A 27,780-nucleotide genomic window follows, 5' to 3' on the forward strand; every position below is an offset into this window, starting at 1 on the left:
TGCTCTGTGACATGTCTCTGCTTCCTGTTTCTCCCCCATCAAGGGCAGTTTCGGTCTCAGCTTCAAAAGAACAAACACACACTCAAAACAAAGGAAGACGGTCCTTTAACTGCAGAGGAAGCAGGAAGCTGCTGGCCCTGCTCTAAGTCCAGCTGCTAGAGCTTGTGGACAGCGGGATGGAGTCTGTGGCCCTGTACAGTTTCCAGGCCACGGAGAGCGATGAGCTGGCCTTCAACAAGGGGGACACACTCAAGGTATGGTGGGCCGGAGCCAGGCTGAGCTGGCCCTGCATGAGGTGGGGGTGGGCTTAAGCACTGGGGCCCCAGGACAGCCCCAAGCAGTCTGGTCTCTGGAAGACAGGTTTGGCTTCTCCAGTTATTGACTGTGTGATTCTGGACAAGCTACCTCTTCCCTTGAAGCTTCAGTTTTCCCCATCTAAGAAATGGGGAGACAATTAGCAATTCACCCTTTGGGGGCTGAGTGTATAGAGTGGCTGTCAGGGGTTGGTTCAACCCCTAGTTCTCCAGGGAGAAGAAATTTGAAAGAATTGTTGAGAGAACAAGAGAATCAGCTAGAGAGAGGAGACGAGCGGGGGCGGAAGAGTAAGAGAGCGCATGTGCTGTGAACACACTAGAGAAGGTTTTAGGAAAGAAAGGTCTAGTGGAGCTAAAATAGCTCTGACTTAACTGTCAAGAAGGAACTTACTAGAAGTATGGAGAAAAGAGAACATAGATTCATCCTCAATTCATTTCTCTTTGGGCTCCTTTTGAAGGAGTTGATAGGCTTCAAGATGTCATGATAGATGGGTCTGTGGAATTTCTCTCTGGGAATGTCCTTGCTTCTCAGTTCACATATGACAACAAGAAACCAGAAGCCAGATTTCATGCCAAGACTTGGGCACTGGTGCTGACACTGACTCATCCTAAGAAGTCACAGCCCTTCCCTGGACCTGGGGCAGTAGATATTAGATTGGATGGTTCTCTACTCTGGGCCCTTGGCCCTGATATTGGCTGCAAGCTTCAAGCATGAGAAGGGACTGGGAAATCCCTCTTTGCCACTGGTATCCACACTCTGCAGTGTAACCAACATCTCTTTTAAACTACTGGGGTGTGGAGGACTTGCACCCTCATTTTGTGAAACCGAGGTCAAGGGAAGTGCGTGGTGTGGGGTCAGATTTGAACCGATGTCCCTTTGACTCTGGCACCCGCATCCAGGCCCCTGAGGCACTGCACAGACTGGGCTGGGAGCTGGGGAGGTTAGTGTTGGGGTCACGAGGAGCCACATGCCCTTGAGGAATTCCCCTCCTCTGTGTTGGGATGCTGGCCCCTGGGTCCACCTGAGTTGATGGCTCTGGGTTCATGTACATGGGGCCCACAGGGGCTGGGGGCAGGCTGAACATCAGATTGGGTAGCCAGGACATGAGACTCTTTGTGAGGATCTAAATCTAGTTCAGAGGCTTCTGTGATTCATCTGAGAGCAGCGTGGTGTCCCTAGACTCAGGTTTGGGGTTTGGGGAGGAGTGGGACGATGAGGAAAAGGAACGGAGCAGCAGGCCGACCCAGCCAGGAAGGTGGATGCAGACAGATCAGTGGGGTCCCCCAAGGCAAAAGCTGAAAAGACTGTGGCATCCTTCCTTCCCTCCCAGACTCCTGTGCCCCCCACCTCCACCCCAAGATTAGTCAGGTTTCCCATTAACCTTTGCTAAGTGTTAGCAGATTCCGGTGGGTTTGTGTCTAACAAAAGTGGAGGCTGCTAAGGAAGGAATGAGCTCATGATCTCCCTTCTCTGATTGTAAGCCCCAGGAGGTCAGGGACTGAGCTGGAGCAGCAGGACCTGGCACACAGAAAGCTCCCAGTAAGAGGGGAAATGTGAAAGGGAAAAAAGACAGGCAGGAGGAAAACGTTAGCTGACACTGGACATTGACTCTGCCGGGGACTCGTATCCTTAGAGGCAGGTGGTAACTGGGGGAAAACACTGTAAGCTCAAGGAGTGAGGGAGGAATGACAGGCAGTGGGAGGAGCTGTCTTTCCCTTCATTCTTTCACAAACACTGAGCTACTGAGTACCCACTCTGTGCAAGGCTTCATGTTAAGTGCTGAGAATATACACAGGGAGATGGAATATAGAGTGACAGTGGGCTGGAGAAGGGACAGGGACTGCTTTAGGGAGGCTGGTCAGGGCAGTTTCTTAAAAGAGGGGACGCTTCAGCTGAAACCTGAAGGATGAACAAGAACTGGCCACGCAAAGAGCCGGGGGAAGAGAGCAACACACTGGGGAAAGAGCTGGCTCAAAGGCTCTGAGGCAAGACCATACTAATATGTTTGAAGAGTTGGGGAAAAAAGACTGTGTTGAGAAGGAGCGGGTAAGGCTGAGGTGGGGAGGTGGGGAGGTGGGCACCTCCTCACCAGGTCAGGGCCTGTTGCAATGACAGGCGAGAAATGAAGGTAGCTCAGGCAATAAAAAACTTATAACAACAACAACGACAACACAAAAAACAACTTACAACAGCTGGGTGTGGTGGTGCATGCCTGTAATCCCAAAGACTCAGGAGGCTGAGGCAGGAGGATCGCAAGTTCGACATCCTCAGCAATTTGGCAAAGTTCTGAGCAACTTGACGAGACTGTGTCCCTAAATAAGATATAAAAAGGCCTGGGGATGTGACTCAGTGATTAAGTGTCCCTGAGTTCAATCCCTGGTACCACCACCACCACCAACAACAACAACGAACTTAGGACAAACCATTAATGTCTTTAATATATAAAGAGCTTTTATAAATCAAAAGAAACTCACAAATAGCATAATGGAAAAGTAGGCAAAGGATTTGAATAGGAAAATTGCCAGAGTAATGCAAGCGAGTCAATGCCTAATTTCATTAACAAAAGATGAGGCAAGTAACTTTTCCATTTGTCCAATTGGCAAAATTTAATTAAAAAATATTTTTAGTTGTAGGAGGACATAATACCTTTATTTTATTTCTTTATTTTTGTGTGGTGCTGAGGATCAGACCCAGTGCCTCACATGTGCTAGGTGCTCACTCTACCACTGAGTTATAAACCCAACCCCAGCAAAATTTGATTTTAAAAAGAGTTTCCAATGTTGTTAAGACTGTGGGAAAATGTGTACTTTCACATGAAGATGGCAAACTGGTAAAGTGAATCAATAATTTTTAAGGGCATCTGGGAAATACATAAAGAACCTTAAAAATATAAACCAGGCCCAGTGGTATGCATCTGTAGAGGTGGCTTCTGAACCTTTTGTATTTTGTTCTTTATTCTTTCTGCATTCCCCAGATGTTCTGTAATAAGCAAGTACAATCAATCCTCCATATCCACAGGTTCTGCATCTGGGGATTCAACCAATCTCAAATTGAAAATATTTGGGGAAAAAATTTGCTTCATACCAAACATGTACAGGCTTTCCTTGTCATTCTCTAAACAGTACAGTATAACAACTATTTACATTTTATTTGATATTATAAGTAATCCAAAAACAATTTAAAGTATTCAGGAGGGTATGTTAGTTACATGCAAATACTACACCATTTTATACAAGAGATTTGAGCATCCATGGCTGGTTACCTGTTGGGGTAGGGGTGGGGTCCTGGAATCAGATCTCCCTGACACCAAGGGACAGTTGAATTCTCTCCAGGACCAGGGCCATGCTGAGATGGAGAGGATCTCTTTCCTCAGGTCTGTGCAAGTGCAAGGTCAAATTTCGTCTTTATTTAAGTCTTTTTTTTTTTTTTTCTGGTGGATTTCCCCCGCCTCCGGGTGCTAGAGTTGGAACCCAGGACCTTGCACATGCTAGGCAAGTACTCTACCACTGAGCTACATCCTCAGCCCTCTAAGATTTTGATGGAATTTTCGTATTAATTTTTAAAATTATATTTATAGAAAAACTGAGAAGACAGCACAGTAGGATTCCCATATGCATGTTCCAATATCCAGCTTCCCCCTTTATTAACATCTTACATGAGCCTCATGGTACATTTCTTACAATGAGTGAACTAATATGGATACACTAGTATTAATTAACACCCACACACATTTTGTGTTCATTTTTATTTTTTAACATCCTGCCTTAAAATATTATTTATCTTGATTACTGGTTGTTTGGGCATCCTTTTAAATTTTACTAGAGTACTTACCTGCCTCTCTGCTCCACTGCCCCCTTTCTATAACCGTTCTACCACATTAATGTTACTACTCTGTTGTGCTACACCCCTGCTTCCTCTCCTGCCCAGGGCCATAGTGCGTGGCTAGTGGCCAGCCCTTCCCCTGCTGGGCTCTGGGAGAGGCTTCCAACTCCTGCAAGGGTCCTTCCTGGTCTCCAGTCCAACAGATGCCTCCTGAGCGCCCCTGATGGACCAGGTCCTGCCACAGCAGAACCAACCATGCAAACAGAGTCCCATGTCCAGGGCCCTGCAAGGAAGTGGTGTTGCTCCAATCTGAACCTTGGTTTTAGATGAAACCTCAGTGGCAGATGAACTCACTCTGGACACATGGCCCTGAATGTCACTTCCTGGGACAGGCTTCCCTCTTTGAAAGGTCAGGCATTTCTAGGTGGACAGGATACCGCTGCTGCTAGTTGGGGGAGAAGTCCCAGTGGCTCTACTTCCCTCTCTCCATAAACAGCCTGGTTCTTGGGACCCAGGCTCGGGAGCCCCAGCCTTCTTGACATCTTGGAGAAGGCTAATGGCACAGGCAGCCAACCCTGAGCTCCTGCACCTGCTCCTCAGCAGTCTGTCATTGAGTCTTGGCAATTCTGGCAAAACGTACCCTGAGTGTGACCATTTCTCAACACCCTCTGGTCTCTCTCCTCTGGTCCAGGCCTCCATTTTCATTCACCTGGGCCAGGGCATTCTGAGCCCTCCCCTCCCAACTCCAGACATACTGGTCTCCTTTCAGTCCAGAACTGGTCCCACCTCAGGGCCTTTGCACTGGCTATTCCTTCCACCTTGTACACTGTTCCCCACATCTTCTCACTGCTGCTTCCTTCTGATAACCCAGGACTCAGTCCACATGTCACCTCCCTAGAGATACCTTTCTTGACCACAACGGCTGCCCCCTGTTGATAATCTCCCTGCCTCTACCAGATGTTTTCCACGTGTCACTCTGGTGTACAATGTTCAGAGCACTTACCCCTACATTAAACTATCTTCTTTACTGGTTCCTTTCATTTTTTATGTCTGCCTTTGCCCTCTAAAATGTAAGCTCCTGGTTCCTGCTGCAACTCCAGGGCTTGGCACTGTGCCAGGCTCACAATAGGTACTCAGTAAAGATCTGTTGAGTAACTTCATTAGGCAGAGAACAGTGAAGAAGAAGGGTAACCTGGGCGGGAGGCCCTGGAAAGGCAGGTCAAGGCCTGAATCATCTTGGGCAGTGATATTTCATTAGCTGGGAGACAGTGTCTTCCTTGTGGGAATTCCCACATCTCTAAGGGTCTCGCTAGACCCATGTTAGCAGAAAGAACTGAGCTAACCATAAGACCAATCCTGGGTCCTCTGAGTAGAAAGGATAAGAAAAGATAACAGAAGACAGGGATATACATAAGATATATTACATTCAAGTGTCCACACCAGGTGGTTAGCCCCCGAGAAACTGCCACATTCACTGTAGGCCATAAATGTGTCCATTTAACAGAAGAAACTGAGGCCATGGCTACAGAGAGCATCAGAAGCAGATAGAGATGGAATGGTCCACAATCCCTTGCTCTAGGGCGTCTATCTTAAAAACCATGGTCCTGGCAGGTAGTACACAGGCCCTAATTTTCTCATTTGGTTGGGGAAATCATTTTATTTTGTTTTGTTTTTCAGGAAAGTTTTCCTGAGCCAGCCACCTGCTTCCGTCTGTCTCTGGGGCTGCCAGCTTTGCTCAAGTTCAGGAAGGAAGGGCTCGCCCTAGCTTGGTGGACAGACAGGGACTGCCACCTGGGAGCTGGGGCCTCAGGCCTAACCTAAGGGAGTGAATCCCAGCTCCTCCTGGCAGAATTTCACTGAGTTGAGACCCTTGGAATGGCCTGGCTGCCCTTCAGGGTATGATTAGAAGTGGATTAGTAGAAAAGTCCCTGCTACTGAATTTGAATATAGAAGAGCTGATACTGGTGTAGGTCCTTCGATCGCTCAAGGTCGTCATGGGTAGAGACCAAATTGAACTGGTTTTCCAGTTGCTGCTAGGAGTAGTCCAATAAAGGGAAAGAGATCAGGTTTAAAATTCATTCTGATATGCATTGAGAGCTGGGGTAGTTCAGTGGTAGAGCACTTGCCCAGCATGCACAAGGCCCTGGGTTCAATTCCCAGGACTGCAGAAAACAAATGGAAAAATCAGTATTTGTTGAAACTCTCATGTGTTACAGTATATTAGAAATCATACTATTGGTAGAACAAATCCAATATCCCCAGTTCAATTACGTAAGGTTGCTTGAAGAGCCTCTGTTTTGCATCTGATTGAGCCAAATCATCATTCAATTAATAAGAATGATGTAATACCTACTCCTTCTCAGCTAACGAGGAGTCGAAGTACATTGTTGACTGTGACCAGAATTTGCAAAGTGATAAGGAAAATAAGTTGACTTATATTGGGGTCTGAGTGCACATATCCTAGAGATAATTCTATAATAGACCATGTGATAAAGAGTGATACTGGTACAAGTGTTATTGAGAAGTAATTTTTTTTAAATTTAAACCAAAGAGTAAGTTGGGTGTGGAGGTATGTCTGTAATCCCAGATACTCAAGAAACTGAAGCAGAAGGTACACAGGTTCAAGGTCAACCTCAACAACTTAGGGAGACCCTGTCTCAAAATAAAAAATAAAAAAGGTTGGGGATGTAGCTCGGTGATAGAGCTCTCTGGTTCAATCTCCATTCCCCAAACAAACAAACAAAAAAACACCTAAGAATGGGATTAAAGGTTTGAATGGTTATTCGGAGTCAACTGGAGATGATAATTTTGTATCCATTGTAGGAATAATGCTAAAAATGAAAGCAGAAAAGATAAAAATGTCTACAAAGTGTGAGTACAAATAATTTTCATGTAAATTGGTAAGAGTTATGATAATGGGAATGTAAGAATAAGGAATGATACTAAAATAAAAGAGGAGACTATGTACCCAGTGTTTTCTATTAACAAGTATCCCGTCTTGGATTGAGGTAACATTGAATCCTGCTCCAGGTATGACAGGAGAGATGTACCCTTGGCTTGGGTCCAGAGAAAAATGGGAGGTGGAGTAGGGGTAAAAACTGGTAGGCCAGGGTCCCCCTAGACCAGCAGAACCTAAATCCCCAGGCTGACCATGGGGCTCTGCCTCTCCCCTGCTGTGTGGCCTTGACTGAGTTACTTTCCTCTCTGGGCTTGTCCATAAAATAGCATTTGCTGATGTCAACCATGGAGGGTTGCTTGAGAATTGGACTGACCCATGGAAATTGTGCCAGAAAATGGAGGAAGCAACCCCAAGTTTTATGTGGTCTTCCTCCCAGGCCCAGGCCTGCTCCTTCCCTCTGCCCCTTGGTTGTTCACCCATAGCAACTCACCACCCCCACGCTGGTGGTTTCAGTTCCTCTCAGACCACCTGTGAGGCAGAGGGGGGCTTCACGGGTCTGAAGATGAGCCTATGTGACCTGGGCAGGCCAGGCTGGCAACCAGCTTCGTATAGCGCATGAGCCTTGCTTATTTGTCAGAGAGACTACCCGCCCCCCAGTCATTGCCCTTGAGCTTGAACCATGGAGTGTTTTATTTATGAGTTCAGGTGGGGGCTCCCTGATCTTCCTGGGGACTTCCAACCTTCACCCCAAGGTGTATGGCATGGTGCACAGATGGTGTGAGACCCTGTGCTGAGGGGCACAGCTCAGGATCTGAGGAGCTCTATATCTGCTTCCTAAGACCTCGTCGTCTGTGGGGGCTCTGGTTGCAGAGCTTGTGATCTAACTCCAGCCACCCCAAACCCTCAAACCAAAACCTCTGGGTCCCCAACTGTCCCGTAAAGCTTCTGAAGATGGGCTGTCCTGGGACCCAGCTGTCAAAAGGCTGTTTGTAACCCGACCTGGGTGATCTTGAGTAGGGGCCCCTACCCTCCTCTGTGAATGGGCTCAGAAGCTGGTCCAGGTGAAGCTCACCTGAAGCCCTGAAAGTAGACGGTGTCAGCTGTTCCTTTTCAATGACTAAGTGTCTGGCCTGCTTGCAGATCCTGAACATGGAAGACGACCAGAACTGGTACAAGGCGGAGCTCCGGGGTGCCGAGGGTTTCATTCCCAAGAACTACATCCGTGTCAAGCCCCACCCGTGAGTAGCCATAACTCCTGGCCCTGAGGCTGTGTGTCCCTGCGCAGCTGGCCTGGCCCAGCCTGGCTCAGGCTGAACAGTGCTGCCAGGGGAGGTGGACGTTGGATGAGCAGAGTCTGGGGCCTGGGTGGAGTGGGTTGAGACTGGGACCCAGGTATCCTGGTACCAGGACCTGCTGGCCCCTGGGAAGTCCCAGCTCAGGTTCTCAGTAGGTGGCATCCAACATTGCTGCCCTTAGAATACATGAGGCAGAGCCCAGCCCAGAACAGACCCAGATTAAGAAATCTGTGAAAAAAAACCAAGTGGAGGTGTTTTAAGTAACAGTTGGGCCACTACTCGATCATCCATCTAACTTCAGAGAGCTCACTTCGAGCTATACTGGAGGCATAAAGGTCAGAAGAGCGCTGCTCCACGGGAGATACAAGGCATGAAGGAAATATTACATGGGAGGGTGACTAACCAGGTGACGCTTCTCAGGAGAGGTGGCCATGAGCGGGGTTGCGAAGGATGGGAAGGAGTTGGTTACATAGGAAAAGAAAACGCCTTTTACACCCATCCCTGGGGAAAAGGTCAGGCTGCGCCCAGGAAGAGCAATGAAGGAGAATCCATGGTGTGTGGCACAGGCAGGAGGCCCTTAAATGCCAGGCTGGGTGGCGGAGAGTCACGGAGGTGTTAAAGGAAGGAAGAACTCAGTCAGATGTGGAGACAGGTGACAAGACTGGAGGGACAGTTTGGGAGCTCTGATGTGTAGCTGGGGGTGGAAGGAGACGGAGGGCAGGGCTAGGGTGGGGCCCCAGGGGTATTTCCTCTTCGTCTTCTTTTGAGTTATTTTTCCAAAGCTGCCACCACCTCCGCTTCCTGTGCTGGGCACAGCCCCATCCCACCCAGGTCCCCAGTCACTCCGCCCCAGCTGAGGCATTCCCAGCCTCCCCCGCAGAAGCTGTAGCCTCCAGTCAAGGGAGAGGGAAGGTGGTGCCTGAGGAGAGAGAGGGAGGTGGCGAGAACCCAACCCAGGGCTGTGAGTCAGGGCCAGGGCATCGATAAGCCAAAAACATCCAGACGGGTGCAGGGACGGGGGCGGGCGATCGCTGTGGGCTGGTTGTCAGGGCAAGACTTCAGGTGGAGGCAACGGCCTGGCAAAGGTCGGGAGGCTGAGGGCCTCATGCTGCAGAGAAGCCCTGAGCAGAGGGTTCCACTTGCTTCGGTGAGGGAGAAAAGACAAGAAAGGCTGTGCTGCTGAGGTCCCTCCTGGGACGGCCAGCGGTGGAGGCAAGGGTCTGGCAGGGCAGTGGGGAGCCACAGAGGGTTCCAGACTCGGATGCCCCTGGGATTAGCTAGGGTGACTTGTGCCTGGGGCAGAGCAGGGATGTGTCAGGCCCCTGAAGCCAAGGCAAGCCCAGCCTGGCTAACCTGAGCACCTGCTTAGTCCCAAAACAGATGTGGGGAGTTCTAGCTCTGTACCTGAGTCAGCCATAACGGCCTTGGTGGGGAAGAGGGGCCTGGAAGGACTCGTGCCTCTGCCAGGTCCTCTTGTTCCCTGAGTACCCAACGTTAACCCCTTTCCCCCAGCGCCCGACTGACCAGGAGACTGACTATGATGCAGACTCAGTGCTCCCAGAGTTGACCACATGGGGCAGGGAGGCATCTGACCTGGCTGAGTGGCCAATGGGGGCAGGGAGGGCTTCCCTGAGGAAGACCATGGTCCACTGGGCCTGAACATTAGAGGTCCGACTGAAGGATGTGTGGGAGGAGGGGCATGAACTACTTCATCACAGTAGTGGCAGCAAACACCTGCAGGCAGCATTTGTCCTCCCAGGCCTCTAGGTGGTGAGTACTATCAAAATGGTCTTACAGGCCAGGAGACAGAGGCACAGAGAGGTTGAGCGATTCGTCATGGTCACACAGTAGAACTACAGATGGGCAGTATGGGCCCAGAGTTGGGTGGGCCAGGAGGAGTGACGGGAAAGTTTGTAAGAGCACCTATAGGACTGGGGGAAGTTCAAGATGTGAACTTCGTTGTGCAGTGTCTGGGAGGGGTATCTCTCTGAGCCTCAGTTTTCACATCAGCGAAAAGGGAGACAACACCAACTGGTTGAAATGGTGCGATGTTAGCCTGGAGAGAGGAGCTGGGCTCTGGGGCCCTGGAAAGCGCTTTCTTTCTCTTGGGCTCCATCCTTCAAGCTACCACAGTGGGGGCAGGGCTGGCAGGGTGTGTGGCCTCCTAGACTCTGCGGTTGTAGCACCCTCCGAGGGCGGCAGCCGCCTACACACTGACGTCTCATTTGGGGTTTTGAGGGTTCTTCAGAGACACCTGGCCCCTGGGGAAACTCCCATCCAGGCACTGCTGGAGGAGGAGCAATGGCAGGTCCCCTCCCTGGCCACCCAGACCCCAGGTTCTCCATCTCCCTGTCCTCTAGGACTTGCCCAGGCTGGAGCTGGCAGGCCGACTCCAGCCTCCAGGTTTCCCACCAGTCGGGGGACAGCAGTGACCTAGAACCTCACGTCTGGAGGTGTGGGCTCCTCCACAAGTGGCACCTGAGAAACCATTCGAGGAGCAGGGATGTGGAAGGGTCAGGAAGGAACCCATAGGACGTGTTGTTAATGTCTTGCTGCTGGGCAGCTGGAATCCCACCCAGTTTTGGAGTCAGGGAGATGCACAGAACATGCACCTATGAGTCATCCGTCCCCAGGAGCAGGGAGCTATGGGTCCACCCCACGTGTGAAACCGTCATCACTTGAGAATGTTCCCAGGGCCTTAGCCTGCCCTGCATATGGCAGGCCTACTATGCTCCTGCCAGACAAGAGCCTGGGGCTTGTGCCCAGCAGCCTCATCAAGGAGGCAAGAGCAGGGGCACAGACGGGACAGAGAGTGCCCCTGTAGCCCTCCACCCTCTGCTCTCAGCTTTGAGGCCTCAACATCTGAAGACAGCAGGAAAGGTCCCACCTTGCATTGCCTGCCACCCATGCCAAGTGCAGCATGGCTCAGGAAGTCCTCAGGGAAGGAGGGAAGAGAAACACGAGGGACAGAGGCTCTGGACCCTGCCCTGGCCCATCATGGTCCTACCATGAGACCTACAGTTGTTCTGGACCTCAGTTTCCCCATGTGAACAACAAAGGGGTCAGAACTAAGGCTGGGCTAAGATCCAGGAGCTGAGAGGCCAGTGGGGACCATCTAGCCTCGCAGTGCTGGGTGTCTGATTGGGTGGCTATACGGAATACCATAGATTGGGCGGCGTATGAACAACAGATGTTTATTGCTTACTGTTCTGGAGGCTGGGAAGTCTAAGATCAAGGTGGTGGCAAGTTCAGTGTCTGGGGAGGGCCATTTCCTGGTTCATAGATGGCCATCTTGTAGCCATGTCCTTATGTTGTGAAGGGATAAATGAGTTTTCTGGGGTCTTTATTTTTCCCCCTTAGACTGTTTTTTTGGTTGCTTTAACAGAATACCTGACTCTGGGTAATTTATGAAGAGCAGAGGTTTATTTAGCTTATGGACGTTGTAAAGTCCAAGAGCATGGTGCTAGCATTCACTTGGCATTTGGTGAGGGGCTTGTAAACAAGGCAGAGGGCATCACAGAGCAAGTGAGCTAGAAAGTGTTCACTTTTATAACCAAGTCACTTCCTTGATAATCCATTAACCCGCTAATCCATGAGTGGATTAATCTAATAAGGAGGACAGAGCCTTCATGACCCAGTCACCTCCCAGTTGTCCCAACTCTCAGCACTGCTGTGTTGGAGGCTGTTTCTAACACTTGAACTTTTGGGGGACATATTCAAATCAGGCAGGCACTAATCCCACTCTTGTGGACTCCTCCTCAGCTCCCAATGGCTCCACTTCTAAATTCCATTTCATTGAGGAATGGATTTTAGTGTGTGAAAGGTGGAGATGCAAGCTGTCAGTCTATACCAGTGGGTGAGGCCCAAAGAGGCCCGGGGAGGCTGTGTGAGTGGTGCATGCCTATAATTCCAGTAATTCAGAAGACTGAGGCAGGAGGATTTTAAGTTCGAGGTCAGTCTCAGCAAGTTAGTGAGGCCCTAAGCAACTTAGCGAGAACTATCTCAGAATAAAAATAAAATGGGGGCTAGGGATATGGCTCAGTTGGTAGAGTGCCTGCCTCTCAAGCACAAGGCCCTGGGTTCAATCCCCAGCACCGCAAAAATAAATAAATAAATAAATAATAAAAATAAAAAATAAAATAAAATGGGCTGGGGATATGGCTCAGTGGTAAAGCACCTCTGGGTTCAATCCCCAGTACCAATAATAGTAATAATAATAATAATAATAATAAATAAAGGGGGGCACCAGGGCTGCCTGGAGCCATCTTCAGGGGGAACTGGAAGAGAAGTTGGATTCTCGTTTCCCTGGGGATCTTGCAAGAGACTAAGCATTTACGAGGTGACTTCTCTATATTCAGTTCTATTTAGTCAGCAGGGAAAGAAACTTGAACCTGTGAAAAAGTCCAGGTGACCTGAGTCCATGGCTCTGTGAAATGGGTATAGAGATAAAGCGCTTTCCTCACCAGATCAAAGCCACTCTTATTTTTGTCATCAGTATTTATACATTAATTTGCAGTGCTGGCTGTGGACCCAGGACCGTGCACATTCTAGGCAAGTGCTCTACAACTGAGCTACACCTCCAGCCCTGATTTTTGGTTTGTTTACTTGAATCTGTCATCACTGGACAGGGCGGCACACGCCTGTAATCCCGGAGACTCAGAAGACTGAAGCAGAAGGATCGCAAGTACAAGGCCAGCCTGGGCAACTTAGTGAGAACCTGTCTGAGGCTTAAATAAATAAATAGGCCCGGGAATATAGCTCAGTGGTAGAGTACCCCTGGATCCATCCCCAGTACCCCCCCCAAAAGATCTCTAGGAATGGGGGGCAGAGCAGTGTAGTAGAGGACTTTTCCCCCACTTAAATCATCTATTATCTAAAACAGAAGTTAGGCTGAGTTTGGTTCTTGTGGCTCATGAGAGTCTGATTTTTCTTTACTTGGCATGGTAGGAAAGGTTGGGTAGGTTCAGATGCCAAAGCACTGGGGCTGTGTCCTAGCTCCTGCCTGCCTCACCTGGCTTGGTTTCTCTGCGCTTCAGTTTCCCCATCTGTGAAATGGGAACAGCCCTGCCTCCCACATCTCAGGATTGTTGTGAGGATGGGCGACATTGAGCACCTCGACATCATGCAGTATGTGGGGGGGGCCGGCCTCCCCACTGCCTTCACTGGCCCCTTTCTCCACAGGTGGTACTCGGGCAGGATTTCCAGGCAGCTGGCAGAAGAGATTCTGATGCAGCGGAACCATCTGGGAGCCTTCCTGATCCGGGAGAGTGAGAGCTCCCCTGGGGAATTCTCCATCTCTGTGAAGTGAGCTTGGACCTTTGGGGTGTGCTCTGGAGGGGCAGGGAGACAGGGAGTGCCCAAGTTGAGCCTCCGAGCCTCGGGTGGGCTGCAGCATCAGAGTGTGGGGACGGCGTCTCTGTAGGAGTGACCGTAATGGAGGCCCAGAAGCAGGTGGCTGCCTGGGCACCCCAGGGTGCAGCTCAGAGCAGTGGGTGCCAAGAGACCAGATTCAGGCCAACTGTGCGAAACCTTGAATGCCAGGTCTAGAGTTCCAGGTGTTACTCCAAGTAAGGAGCCATGAAAGCTTCTTTGGGGGATGGTGTCACTGGGTGAGGTGGTGAGAGATGGAGTATGGCAGAGCGTCGAGGTGCCCAGGGCAGGTGTCCGGAGTGTGCTCTGGACAGGATCCCACAATATGGTGATGTTGAGAGGATGACCCCTGAGCCTAGGCTGACTGCCTGGGTTCTCATTCTGGTACACTTGATGGCTATGCAACTTTGTGCAAGTTGCTTAATCTCTCTGAACCTGTTTCCTTACATGTAAAATAGGTTATTACAAGAATGAATGAGGCTGGGAGGCTGAGGCAGGAGGCTGGCAAGTTCAAGGTCAACCTGGGCAACATAGGAGACCCTGTCTCAAAATAAAATAATAATTTTTTAAAAAGATCCAGGAATGTAGTTCAGCAGTAGAGTACTCCTTGCTTCAATCCCCAGTATTGAAAATGCCCCCACCAAAAAAAAAAAGAAAAAGAAAAAGAAAACTAAATGAGTCAATATGGTTAATGCAGAGGGTTCCACTTGCTTAAGTAGGGGAGAAAAATATTTTACCCTATTTGGAATAATGGCATTGCAGCAGGGTAGGCATGATAGGGATTGTCTGGCACAGTGACAGGGTGACTGTTCTGTCCTGGTATGGTGTGTCCTGGAATAGATGAGGAGGTGTGGGGTCAGTCTCCTGGCTGGTCTCTGTCCTTCCTACTCCCAGGGCCCAGAAGACTAGTTACTGAGCTCAGAGCCCTGTGCCAAACTACTCCAGGAGCTGGAGAAACAGCACGGAAGAAGACAAAGCTATTGTCCTTAAGGATATAAGTCTTAGCGAGGGAGACAGAGAACAACAACAACAAAAAAATGCAGAATGAACCAGTGGTGGTCAGGGAAGGGCTCTGAGGAGGTGGCATTTGAGCAAAGAGCTGAACATGGAGATGGAGGCTGCCCAATGCCCAGGAACGCGGACCTGGGAGGAGAGGCTTCCAGACAGAAGAACAACAAATGCAAAGGCTCTGAGGTGGGCATGCAGTGGGGAGGCCATGGGGCTGGAGCAGAGCCAGCAAGGGAGAGGGAACTGTGGGTTAGTCAAAGAGACAAGCAGGCCCGGTGGCAGACGGCTGATGAGGTTGAATTTTTCTCAGAGCCATAGGAAGCCATGGAGAGTCTTAAGCAGAGGAGAGGTCTGATCAGCAGCAGATGCTTCTGGTTAATGTGAGGATGGCAGCAGGGAGGCCAGTGAGGAACCAGGCAGGAGGTGATGGCATCTAGGACTTGAGGGGATGAATTGGCCAGGTCTGGGAGGTGGCGTGCAGTGGGACCCACCAGCAGCACAAGCTCTCAGGGCTTCTGTGGACACTGGGCACAGAGCCTGGCACTGAGGGGCACTTGCTATGCCAGTTCTTATTGCTATTATCAGAGCCAGTATTGGGGTGAAAGATGCCACCTAAATATTAATGGACCAGAGGATAGCACTCTAGTAGCTCCTCACTGTGTGATCAGCACGTCTGTGGGGAGCCCTCCCAAGTAGCCATCTCCTCACCTGAGGCACCCAGGGGTAGGGCCACTGGTCAGGAGGTCTGCTCTAGTGCGGAGATCTGATGTCATGAGAGGTCAAAACTCCCCAGCGCTTATTCAGATCCCCGCCTGAAACCTCCTAACCAGCCATTAGCTCACCCATTTTCCCTTTCCCCTGGGAACAGGTTGATTATTCCGAGGGACTGACTGGATTGCCCTCTCTGAACCTGTTTCCCCATCTTAAAAACAGGGGTGCTACCAGCATGTGCATGGCTGGGACAGAAGGGGGAGTCCCGTGAGTAAGTTCTTGGCCTGCCGGCTTGCCAGGATGACTGTGGGCGTCTGGAGGCCCTGTAGGTTCTCCACCTCCGCAGCCTTGTCCCTACTCCCGCCAGGCTCCCTGCAGACCCCGGGAGTTGCTGCTTCCGCAAAGGCAGGAAGTGGCAGTTTTCCAAGTGGTGGCTGTCCAGGGGCCTGGTCATCTCCAGGGTATGGCGCCCGCCAGGCGGGCTAGTCAGGCTTCAAGTGACTGCTGGAACCAACCCCAAATCCCAAGGTCACCCAGCAAAATAGGGGCACAGGGGACTCAAACTGAGCCTGGCGCCTGAGGGAAGCTGGAGGCATTGGCCATTAGGGCTCGTGCTGCCCTCTTGTGGCGTCTCTCTGTAAATGCAGCCCCAGCCAACATAAGCGCAGGGTCAGACCAGAACACCTCAGCCTGGGGAATTCGCTCCTCACGCCTGCCTCTTTTCTCTTTTCTCTTTTCTTTTTTCTTTTCTTTTCTTTTCTTTTCTTTTCTTTTCTTTTCTTTTCTTTTCTTTTCTTTTTCTTTTTTTTTTTTAAAAAAAAAAAGGAATTTATTACCATCATCTAATAGTTTGATCAAGCTTCACCTGGAAAATCCAGACGAAATGTTCACTTAGTGGGATTTGTTTCAGAAATGTACCACTGAAGCATTTTTCAGTTTGAAGTTAGGATTGCAATTTGAAGAACCAATGTACAAAGCACAGCTTGTACCTGACTGACTGGTGAGTGCTTTGCCCTAGTGAAGTGAAATATGCGTCTGAGCCAAGGACCTAGGCTGCCTCTATCTAGAGTGCATAGCAGGGTTCAGTAGTCAGGAGGCTGTATTTGAATCCAAACCCAGCACTTATTATGAGGCCTTGTGTATATTACTTAACTTTTCCATGACTGTTTCCGCCTTTGCAAAAACAGGAATAATACTATCTCCAAAACTGCACAGTATTATTTTGATAAAAGGATTCACACCAAAGACTCAAGAGTGTTTTATGCTAAAAAATTTCTTATGTTAAATAGGAAAACTGCAAGGTTCAAATATGGGACTGCAACTGACTTCATCAGTTTCTCATCTCCCATCACTTAAAAAAAAAAAGCACAAAAAAGTTCTTATCCCCAACACTAGAAATCAGTACTTCCTACAAGTTTATAATTGTGAAATGTCTGTAGACTACAAAAACACTGACCTGGCCCTTTCCTTAGGATGGTGGATCAGAAATTGATTACTTGAATTCAGTGCAAAGGTGTCATTAAGAGTTTCTTGGTGAACAGTGAATTTTCTTTTTCAAAAATTTAACTTGGGCCTTGAAATTATCAGTGGGGATGGAAATGTGAAGCACTATTATGTCTTTGGCCTTCTAAAATGGTCCAAGTAACTTTTAGGTACTTATTACAGGCACATGGATGACACTTTGAATTGGAATAATTTTTAATATTTAAATACAAAAAGTGAGCACTGACTTTTTACTACACACAGGTCTAATAGCCAAAATGTGCAGAGGAAACGAGCCTCTGCTCGTTGTCCCCATTTTGTGGGTGAAGCTGCAACCAGCTTCCCTTCTCTCCAGTATTCATGGGGCTTCCTGGTGCTTTACCAGACAAGTGCAGTGTACTTTGTCAGTTTCATAATATGTGCATGTCCCTCCCCAATATCTCCATTCTTAAAAAAAAAAAAAAAGTCATTAATGGTCAGGGATCTTTCCCTCCTATTATGGGGCATTAGTTTCTACCCCACAATAGGACAGTGAGGAGATCTTCCAATTAGGAGCAATCTACTAGAAGGGGGTAAGGTGGCCAGAGCTGGAATAACCGTCTGCATAGCTGCACTTGGGTGTCAGAGTGAGGACAGAAGAAACATTGAGGACAGCGTGGAGGGCACAGTTAAAAGTTGGGAGTCTCTCCATGAGACAATGAGGGGAGAATTCTTTCTACCAGGTTTGGATCAATATGCCACAGTTGAAAAAAAAAAAAAAACCCAGATAGCAGTTCAAACACAACTGAATTTCAAATTTCTCCCATCAAGACAGCTCAAATATAGCAGTAACAACCTAGATCTTTCCAGGAAGTGAAGGCAGAGCCCCTGGCATTCCTCCTGACAGCCCTGTGTTAGGCCCTAGAAGTATCTGCCGCTGCTGCAGTTGCTGCTGTTGCTCCATTTGTAACTTCTCAGTGTCAAAGACAACAGGAAGAACCAGTATCATAAAAGAAGTGGTCCCAATCCACAAGGCTGCCCTGGAAAACCTGTACATTTTTTGAGCCACAAAGAGGGAAAGATCAAAAGTGGCTCCGGCCGCGGACCGGACCCTCTCCGGGAACATCTCCGTCAGACCCCAGAGTCTCTCCGACAGGGTCTCATCTAGCTCCTTGTCGTCGTCCTCTTCCAGCTCTTCCTCGGTTTTCTCCGCGTCGCCTTTCGGGAGCAATTCATCAGGGGACAGAGGTTCCCCAGCGCCGGCGGCAGCGGCGGCAGCAGCCATGGTTATAGGGGACACCCTCTTTTCTTTTCTTTTCTTTTTTTCTTTTCTTTTCCTTTCCCTTCTTTTTCTTTCTTTCTTTTTTTTTTTTAAGTGGGCATTGAACCCCCGCCCTTTCTAAAATATTTTATTTAGAGACAGGGTCTCGCTGAGTTGCTTAGGGCCTCCCTAAGTTGCTGAGGATGGCTTTCAACTCATGGACCTCCTGCCTCAACCTCCCGAGCAGCTGGGATAACAGTTCACACGCTTTTATTTAGCATCGTTTGTGTGTGAACGACAGGGCAGGATGGGAGGTGAGTCCGATTTGAGTGTGATGGGAAATAGACACACTCTCGCCCAGAGGGTTTCCGTGACAGATGAATACAGGAAATTTAATGGCAGTAGACATATTCCGCAAGAAGGCATCGGGAGGAGGTGATGTCTGAGCTGGGTTCTGAAGCATGAGTAGGAGTTGGGTGCACAAGGAGGGGGGAGGATACGCCAGGTAGAGGGAACGGCATGTGCAAAGGCCCAGAAACGAAGCAGTGAATGGTGTGTTTGGACAGCAAGTCGGCCTGAAGAGGAGATAGGCAGTGCCAGGGAGCGATTCTTGAGTAGGGGAACCAGACCAATGTGTCCTGGGAAGAGAGCTGAGAGCGTAACTCAGAGAAATCCTGGCACAGGCTGCCAGCTTCTCCCCCAGGGCACCCTGACCAGGTGCCCCAAGGTCGGAACCTGCAGGAACTTCCCAGAAGCAATGATGGAAGTTTGTGCACAACACCACCAGGTGGCGATATCGACCCTCAGTTCCTCCCAAGCTAGGCCCAGGTTTCCTGGGTCCCACTCCGGGTTCAGTACCTCTTCTGTGATGAGGTCTTTTGTGTTCTTTGGAGGGCTGCCAGGCAGGGGGTCAGTGTAGGCAACTGAGATTTAGATGGGACAAGTAGTTAAGAGTGTGGGATTTTGAGCAAGAGTCTTAGCTCCAATACCTGTTTATAATGCTGGGCAAGTTATCCTCTGAGCCTGTTTCCTTGTCTACAAAATGGACATCTATATAAAGAGATTAGTATGATGACTAGTATATAATAAGTGTTCAATAAATGCCACTTAAAACCCCCAAGGGCCATACAATGTGCTGGGGAAGGGTTTGGGATCCTCTTCTGGCCTAGAAGGCTGTTCCCCATCCTCTGCCCATGAATCCAGGGCTATCAGAGAAGAGACAGTGGTCTGAGGAACCAGGAAGCCCAGGCCCCATCCTGACTTTTCCCTGGACCTGCTGTGTGACCTCAGGCAGGCTCTGGCTATAACGTCCTCATCTTTGACATGGAGATAGTGACCCCAGACACTGTGAAGTCCAGTAACCTAATGGCCATCCAGGAAAGTCTGGCAGATTGCCTGGCAGATTGGACTGTGAAGAGTCCTCTGCCCTTGCTGGCTTGATACTTAGGAACTCTGACCCCACTACGCGTGGCATCTCCTGCACACTCATGCCAAGCCCCATAAAACTCTCAGGGGTTTATGAGCCTCATGCCGCCTCACAGAGCAAAAGTGGCCGTAGCTAGCTGCCCTTTATGAGTTTACAAAGGGCTGACCCCCTCTACCTTCAAGGAGCACATGTGAACTGGCCAGTGGGCTGGGGGCCAAGGCTGTCATGCAATGTCTGAGCAGGATAACTTCTGTCCCACACTTCTGTCCCAGCCCCAGAGACTCTTCTGTCTTAAATGACAGTGTCCCCAAGTGAGGTGTTTTGCTTCCTTTTGGGTCAGTAGTGCACTGGAGTCAACACATCAACACAACACAGGTGCGTTTGCCCTGCCCATCCAGTCACCGAGCGACAGGTGTGTGCCAGGCCCTGTCCTAGTCCTAGGTGCTAGCAATTCAGCCCCCTACGAAATAGGATAAAGCTTCATGAGCTCTAGGCACTTGTGTTCTGCTGAGGTGACAGTCAATAACTGATTAGTGAATTATAAAAGGTCTTGGATGATGATAGAGGCCATGGAGGAAAGAAAGCAGGGCAGGGGTGGGGTGCCATTTAGGCAGGGAGGGACTGGTTGCAGGCACAGATAGGGAGGAAGGAAGGAAATGCGCTTTATTCCTGGGAGCCCAGTTTCTAGGTAAGGAAAGGACGCTCGGAAAGATGCAATAATTTGTCCAAGGTCACACAGCAAAGAATGGCCGAACTGGTGCCCACTGACCTTCTGTGCCCTGACAGACCTGTCTGCCTTTCAACCCACTTTCCCATCTAAACACCCAGACAGGGTCTGTCCCTACTAGCTAGCTGTGCCCTACTTCCTCCCAAGGTCAGCTTGATTCTCTTTCCTGTCTGTTGCAGCCCCTTTTCACAGATGGACAAACTGAGACCAGAGCAACCATGCCTGATGAAATTTCTCCAATGGGCAGTTAGCACCCAGAACTATTCCCAGTTGGGCCCACAGCCATGGTTGGTAATAGGGGCATCCTGGACTCCTGCCCCCACCCACTCAGGCTTGTTTTCCCACCTTGGGCTGCCACAGTCATCTTTGCTTCTGCTGCTGCCACCAGGCCAGAAAAACCCGCTGGGCAGGACTAGTTGCTGCCAGCATTAGACCTGATTTGGTCCTTGGGATTTTTCTGACAGTCGGGGATTCAGCCCAAGCCCCTTGTCCCTTTGGGTCAGTGGGTGTTGGGGTCACAGGCAGGCACAAACATACCCATGACTGCTCTGCAAGGGACTCACACATGCAGTGACTCCCACGGAGCCGGAGTCAGGCACAGACACACATGCCAGAAGCACACACCCAGACTCAGTGGAGGCTCACAGAGCCCAGCACTGGCCGCTGCAGGGGACTGGCTGCAGCTACTTCCTCTTCACATTCACCCCAGACCCAGCTCAGGCTCCTGCAGCCTCCCTTCCCGCTCCAGCTGTCCAGGGCTGGACACACAGGACCATCCGCCCTCCAGACAGTCCACCAGGGCCAAGGTCACCTGCACCCAGATTCACTTCCTCCTAGGCTCTGAAGTACCTCTGGGTCTGGGGCGGGGTTCCCCAGAGAACAGCTGCTGGTCCAAGAGGTTCTCAGATGCTTCTATGCTTCATCCTGGCCTTGAAGTGTGTATGACTAAGGCCAAGACCAGGCAGAGGAAAGGGATGAGGCATTATTTCTGGTGCAAGGTATGAGGAGACAGGTCAGACTGGGAGAGAGAACTCTCAGTTGCTGAGTTTGGGGGCAGAGAGGTGGAGGCAGCCCTCCCTTGGCCTCAGACAGGGACCACACCACCTCCTCAAGACGCAGTACTGCCAGCAGGGCTGCCTGTGTGGCTGTGGGCCAGCTGCTCTGCCCTCTGGGCCTCCCTCTCCTCCACTGTAAATAGTAAGTGTGGACCAGGTGGAGAAAAGGGCAAGACCTGCCATTTGCTGAGAACCTATCGTGTGCCATGCACAGGCTAGGGGCTGGCATGTTCTCCAGATTTGAGAATTTCTGAGGTTGGAAAATTCTACAATTCCTGGGTTTCTTTGTTTTTTCCCCTTATTTCATCTCCTGTTCTCTACTCCCTGACCTTCCTACATGATCAGAATATGCTTTGTTCTGGCTAATTCTCCAGGCCCTGCAGATGACCTTCAAACTCAAGTGCTCCAGGTTGTGGTCACTTGGTTTGAAATCTCATTCAAACCTACCTTTCCCCTTTCATTTCCTTACCCAGAGGAGCAGGGCCTCACATACCCCAGGCTCCTCCTCAAGGCCTCTTACCTCTGAACCAGGCACTCCAGACAGATCCATCAGTTCCCTATTTCCTGACAAGCCTTACAGTGACATTCCTCCCCATGTACCCCAGCCAAAGTCCAGGAAAACCCCAAGCTCATTTGAGCAGCATGTTGAGGAGAGCACTGGGCTCACAGGCTGCCTTTGGGAAGCACATAGCCTCTGGGAGGTTACAGCAGGCCAGACAGGGTGGAGCCCCTGTCCCCTGCCTGCCTTCCTCAGCATCCTGGGCACATGGACACACACATCCCACACCCGACAACACGAGCCGCTTAGTCACCAGGAACAATGCTCAATGGGCGCACTAAAGAAGCTTTGCCTCAGGTTTGGAGACCATTGCTCCACCTGCTCCAGAGCCTATGCTCACACAGGGAGAACTGGCTCCTTTAGAGGGGAGCTGCCCTGAATGCTGGGCACATCATAGGCAGTTGGACCTGCTTCTAGGGCACCGGCTTCTGGGTCATGATGCCTGGCATCTGGAACCCTAGTTCAGAACCTCCAGAAGCGGGTTTTAAGAACAGTGTGTTCTGCTAGGTGCGGTGACACACGCCTGTTATCCCAGCAACTTGGGAGGCTGAGGCTGGAGGATCCAGAGTTTGAGGCCAGCCTGAGCAATTTAGTGAGACCCTGTCTTAAAAAATAAAAAAGGCTGGGATGTAGCTCAGTGTTAAATTGCTCCTGAGCTCAATTCCCATTACCAAAAAAAAAAGAAGAGCTTTCCTTAGGAATTAAGCTTGGGTGGGGATGCTTCATTCCCAGAGTCCCAGCTAGATGGGACCCCAGGGCCTACTCTGCCTCCCTGCCCTTTCAGAGTCTAGTATGCAAGTCATTGTGAGCAGTGGGTTACAAAAAGGCTGCAGGAGGGCTTAGGGATCTGAGGAAACTCCTGACTCATGAGGGGTTCTGAGGTGACTCTTGGAGGAAAGGCCATTTTACCAGGGCCTTGAAACGAGAATAGGAGTTCAAGAATTCCTTCCAGCCAGAGGGAACTGTATGTGCAAAGGCTTAGAGGTGTGTTAAGAAGCTGAGACGGTCCTCCCCAGGGTCTGGGCCCTTTAATCTGGCCAGGTTGTGGGAACCCTTGGTTACCTTAGGGGAATCTTTATCTTATCTTTCTCCCCATGGTGCTGGGATTGAACCCAGGGCCTCGTACATGAGGAGACAAGTGCTCCACCACTAAGCTATACCCTCAGACCTACATTTTTATCTCAAATCTTTACTCTTAAACCTATAACAAAGCAGCACACTGGCCCCAGGGCTGACACGTACAGGGACTGAACAGAGCGTAGGGTTAAATGAGCACAGGTCTGGGTAGCTGAGGGACACCACGCTCAGGTTCAGGAAGACTGTAGGCCTGAAGGAGAGAATCCCAGCTTATAAATGCAATGTATCAAATCATTTACCAAAATTGTAATTTAGAACCCCGGAGGCATTTTGTTTTGTTTTAACCATCAAATCTCTGTACTGAGAGTTGGGTCTCATTTTAGCCCCAAATGGGAACAAAACAAGCCACAGCCTATGGCTCAGGAGGCAGAGGGGTCCACTCCCTCACAATGGCTATCCTGTGCATCCCCATGTGGCCTTGTCCTAGCCTCCCGCCCCAGCTCTCAACCCCACCAGCCGCCTGCACAGCACACCAGCCCTCGGTCCTTCCTCCTGGATAGGCAAGGCTGTTCTGGGTTCTCCCTCCAGGGCCCAGCCAGGCCACATAGGCCCAGGACAGCCATGGAAGTGGCACCTGTATTGCCCTGGTCCCAGGCTACCTCCCCTCGCCTGCCAGATGTATGGCTGTGCTCTAAGTTTGGAAGGAGAGGATACCAAGGTCCAGAGGCAGCTGTCAAGCCAGGAAGGGGCAGTTAATGTTTGACCTGGTAGCGAGAACCAGGGAGGGAGGGCCGGCCTCTGGGGAACACAGCCCATGTAGCAACATGGCAGAGCAGAATTGGACTGGGAATTCTTATATCTAGGACATTATTAATATCATAATTGGAATAATGATTGTTATTATTCTATGATACTAATCAATTAGGAAGCATGTTGGAGCAAGTATGAGCTCAGATGTGGCCCCAACCCTGGCCATCCTTGCTCTTAGCTCTAGGTAGGTTGTGACTGCACTTGGGGCCTTGGTTTCCCCATTGTTCAAAGGGCTTGATCTCCTCTTCCTGAGCAGTAAGGCAGGCCCAGTTCTGCCCCTGCGTCAGGGGAAGGGAATCACAGTAGCTGTACCTTCCTACTGTCCAGATCCATGCCAGCACCATCCTCAGTCCCAGCCCAGCATGGCCTATCCCAATGTCAGATGTGCCAAATGTAGGAGGCATGGGGCAGGTCCCTCTGCCCTGTCACTGCCAGATGGGCTCTGCACTTCTGACCAGTTTGGAGGACAGGGTATCTTCCCAGCAGGGCTGGAAGGGACTTGGTAGTGGGCATGAAGACTGGGAGATGAGAAAGAAGCCCATTGGTTGCATCATAAAAGATATGAAGGAAATGAGGCTAGATATGTAACTAGAGCCAGCTCTTGAGTCTGAGGATGTTAAGATTTTATCCTGAGGGAAATGAGGAGCCACAGAAGGTTCTTGGGAGAGGGAGGTGGATAAAATCACCTAGTATATCTGAGATCCTCTCATATTAGTAGGCTTTGGTCTGACTCAGGATGATCTTAGGATTCATTCCTCAAGGAACTGCAGGGATTTGGAAAGGGTAAGGGAGGGAGGAGAATGTCAAAACTGTGGGGGATATTGAAGAGATGTGAAAGATATTATCTCTTCATGATTCACTCAGAGGTAGCCATTTAATATTGCCAATAAACCATAGCATTTTCTGTTCACTTACCCTAAGCAAAGTTATCATTATGAGGAAACTGAGGTTCAGAGAAGCTAAGAACTTGCTTAAGGACTCATAGCAAAAAAGTGACTTGGTCCAGAGCCCACAACTCTAACCCCATGTTCCACTGGCAGAGGGAACTGGTTGGCTCTTATTTGGAGCCAGGTCAGTGAGCGCTTCCCCATCTGTATCTCCCCGGCTCGAGGTCTCTCCTTGAGAAAGGCCTGGTTCTGGGTGGTGCTGAGGGGTGGTGGGGGCAGTCAGGATCTGAAACAGCTGTGGCCCTCTCTCCTAGCTATGGGGACCAGGTGCAGCACTTCAAGGTGCTGCGGGAGGCCTCGGGGAAGTACTTCTTGTGGGAAGAGAAGTTCAACTCCCTAAACGAGCTGGTTGACTTCTACCGAACGACCACTATTGCCAAGAGGCGGCAGATCTTCCTGCGGGATGAGGAGCCCCTTCTCAAGGTAGGGGGCAGGAGGTGGAGGGAGGGAGTGGGGGGAGCCTCTGCTTCTCCTGCCATCTGCATCAGGGAAGATGCCCACACTGTGCCGCACACAGGCCTGGCCTCCCTTCCCGCCCCAGCAACTGATGCAGGAGGAGGGGGCAGCCCAGGTTCCAAAGGGACATTATAGTGTCAGCTGAAGCAAGCAAATATGGGTAAAGGGGAAAGACAAGGGACACCAGGTAAATTCCATGGGGCAAACAGCAGCTGGCTTGTTGTCAGCTCTAGAATGGTGTGCAGCTCACAGTTGGTGCTCAATAAATGTTTGTTGAGTGAATGAATGTATGGATACTGGCAGAGCCTACCGAGTGCCAACACCCCGTCAGTTCCATTATACAAATGAGGAAACTGAGGCTGAGAGTGATGTGACTCTCTGAAAGCCATATAGTCAGTCCTGGTTTCTGCTCCCCAAGGAGGAGCTGGCCTTGGACAAGGTGTAGGACAGTGTGAGCATATGTGGGCGAGGACCTGGCCGGGCACAGGGTGTGTGTGTGGGTCCATTTCACCTTGTCTTCACAATAACAGCAATTTGCCAGCCAGCCCTTTCATCAAGGAGCCCCAGGGACCAGCTGTCGCTCTCATTAGGATGACGACACCAGCCAACGGGGTTATTAGCCCTGACATGCTGTATTCCTTAGAAACAGGGATGTTGGCAAAACCTGGGGCATGAGGTCAAGACATCAGGACATTGGATCTTGGACTTTGCAGAGGTTATGGGGAGCATAATCACAGGCAGGGCATGGGGAGGGAGCCGACCCAGCTCTGCAGAGAAGTTACAGTCCTGCAGTTCCTAGTCCCCTTGAAGACCTTGTCACATGATCTGAGCCCAATTCAGCCCTCAATCTCCCCTCTGCCCAATAGGGTGAATCCTGGGGTTTGATATGCCAAAAGAACCAAATGGTGCCTCAGGAGATCCCCATCAGTGCATCCTCTGTGGGGCTTTTCTGCCTGACACTGAGAACTGACCCAACAATGAGATCCCAGTCTGGGGACTCCTCTCTAGCTGGGGCTCTTGCCTCCCAGATATCCCTCCTGCTCACTGCTTGGATCAGCTCTGCCCTGGGAGCCAGGATGGAGGTGAAGGACCAACTAAGGTTCCTGAGCACCCACAATCTTGCTCTGGCTTGGACCCTGAGGTTACCCATCCAGTGGGGTGAGTGCAGAGGCTGGCTTAGTCCCCCGGTACCCAGGACACCTCCTCCTTCCTGGGCAGAGAACCGCTAATTAGAGTTTCTGCTGATTATATCACCCATCCCGAATGAGATTCTGTAGGCTGATATGAGATCCTGGTGGACAGGCAGATCCAGGGTGCTGGATGCCATAGTCATGGCACCAAAAAGATGTGTTATAAAGAGCTCCTGTCTGGCTGCCTTGCACAGGAGAGGAAATGAGGCCCACAGAGGACAGGCGTGTGCCCAAGGTTATATTTGGGGCACAGATAGAAAACTCAAATGGGCGATCATTCCTCAGAGTCTGACCAAGGGCAGTAGTAATAAACACTCTTTCAGCTGGGCATCACTTTACAGTTTATAAGGCCCTATCTGTGGTTTCATGCCTGGAATAAAAAATTCTTTTTTTTTTATACTGGGATTTGAACCAGCACTTAACCACTGAGCCACATCCCCAACCCCTTTTTATATTTTATTAGAGAGAGGGTCTTGCTGAGTTGCTTAGGGCCTTGCTAAGTTGCTGAGGCTGGCTTTGAACTCATGATCCTCCTGCCTCCGCCTCCCAAGCCGCTGGGATTACAGGTGTGTACCACCATGCCTTGCTGGAATAAAAATTTCATGTCTGTTGTAGAGACAGAAATGAGACCAGAAGAGAGGCAAGGACCCTCTCCACCCTAAGGACCAGAACTTAGGTGCCCGCCCCACCAGCACTATGATCACAAGAAAGTTGGGTTAGTCTATGTTGATGCAGGGTCTGTGAAGCAGGCAGGCCATATAGGGGTCTGAACCAGTGCAAGGCCCATGGGGTGGGGTGGTCACCCACCTGGCCTCAGTCAAGATCTGGACAAGATCTGGATGTAGTCAACTGGGATGCTGCCCCAATCTGCAGAGCCCACTCACTTCTGTGGGACCCTGCTGGGGAGAGCCTCCATCAGGACAGCTGGTCTCAGAGCTTCCAAAACACCCTACTAACCACTTCTTCCCCTCACAGTCACCCCGGGCCTGCTTTGCCCAGGCCCAGTTTGACTTCTCAGCCCAGGACCCTTCACAGCTCAGCTTCCGTCGCGGTGACATCATTGAGGTCCTGGAGCGCCCAGACCCCCACTGGTGGAGGGGTCAGTACGGTGGGCGTGTTGGCTTCTTCCCGCGGAGCTACGTCCAGCCGGTGCATCTGTGACCTTGCAAGTTGCAGGCAGAGCCAGCAGCCCCTTCAGTCAAGAGGCCTTTTTACAGGAACTGAGGTCCAGAGAGAGGAAGTGGACACCCTGCCTCCAGGTCCACAGGGCTCAGCGGGAAGCCTTGCACTGAAGCACTGAACTTGGGCTCCTTACTGCCTTGTGCCTCTTCATACAAACTGGGACAGGCTCCCAGCATCCCAGAACTAACCCAGAGCTTAGAGACCACACA

The 27,780-nt window shown here is 50.4% G+C and overlaps 2 protein-coding genes across 4 annotated transcripts; one reads left to right on the forward strand and one right to left on the reverse strand.

Moving 5' to 3' along the window:
* The first annotated feature begins 82 nt into the window (after positions 1-82).
* On the forward strand, positions 83-27,692 carry Grap (GRB2 related adaptor protein). Of its 3 annotated transcripts, none has more exons than XM_047547161.1 (5): positions 83-254; positions 8,177-8,274; positions 13,513-13,635; positions 24,998-25,166; positions 27,365-27,692. In XM_047547161.1, the coding sequence occupies exons 1-5, from the start codon at positions 177-179 to the stop codon at positions 27,548-27,550; spliced, it is 654 nt and encodes a 217-aa protein (XP_047403117.1). In that variant the 5' UTR covers positions 83-176; the 3' UTR covers positions 27,551-27,692. The 3 variants fall into 3 exon arrangements, with proteins under 3 accessions (XP_047403117.1, XP_047403118.1, XP_047403119.1); XM_047547162.1 differs by having other exon boundaries at positions 27,389-27,692; XM_047547163.1 differs by lacking the exon at positions 13,513-13,635.
* Positions 17,217-18,171, reverse strand: LOC124981009 (mitochondrial import receptor subunit TOM22 homolog). Its single transcript, XM_047547164.1, has one exon. It carries the CDS (start codon positions 18,164-18,166, stop codon positions 17,738-17,740), a length of 429 nt encoding a protein of 142 aa, XP_047403120.1. The 5' UTR covers positions 18,167-18,171; the 3' UTR covers positions 17,217-17,737.
* Positions 27,693-27,780: the final 88 nt, after the last annotated feature.

The sequence above is a fragment of the Sciurus carolinensis genome, chromosome 3, assembly GCF_902686445.1.
Source record: "Sciurus carolinensis chromosome 3, mSciCar1.2, whole genome shotgun sequence".
In the NCBI taxonomy this organism is placed as follows: domain Eukaryota; kingdom Metazoa; phylum Chordata; class Mammalia; order Rodentia; family Sciuridae; genus Sciurus; species Sciurus carolinensis.

Excerpts from the sequence above, each read along its gene's own strand:
- Grap (XM_047547161.1), top strand. The coding sequence starts at position 177 with ATGGAGTCTGTGGCCCTGTACAGTTTCCAGGCCACGGAGAGCGATGAG. Across the intron at positions 13,636-24,997 it reads GAATTCTCCATCTCTGTGAA|CTATGGGGACCAGGTGCAGC; the intron begins GTGAGCTTGGAC and ends CCTCTCTCCTAG. Across the intron at positions 25,167-27,364 it reads ATGAGGAGCCCCTTCTCAAG|TCACCCCGGGCCTGCTTTGC; the intron begins GTAGGGGGCAGG and ends TTCCCCTCACAG.
- LOC124981009 (XM_047547164.1), bottom strand. The coding sequence starts at position 18,166 with ATGGCTGCTGCCGCCGCTGCCGCCGGCGCTGGGGAACCTCTGTCCCCT.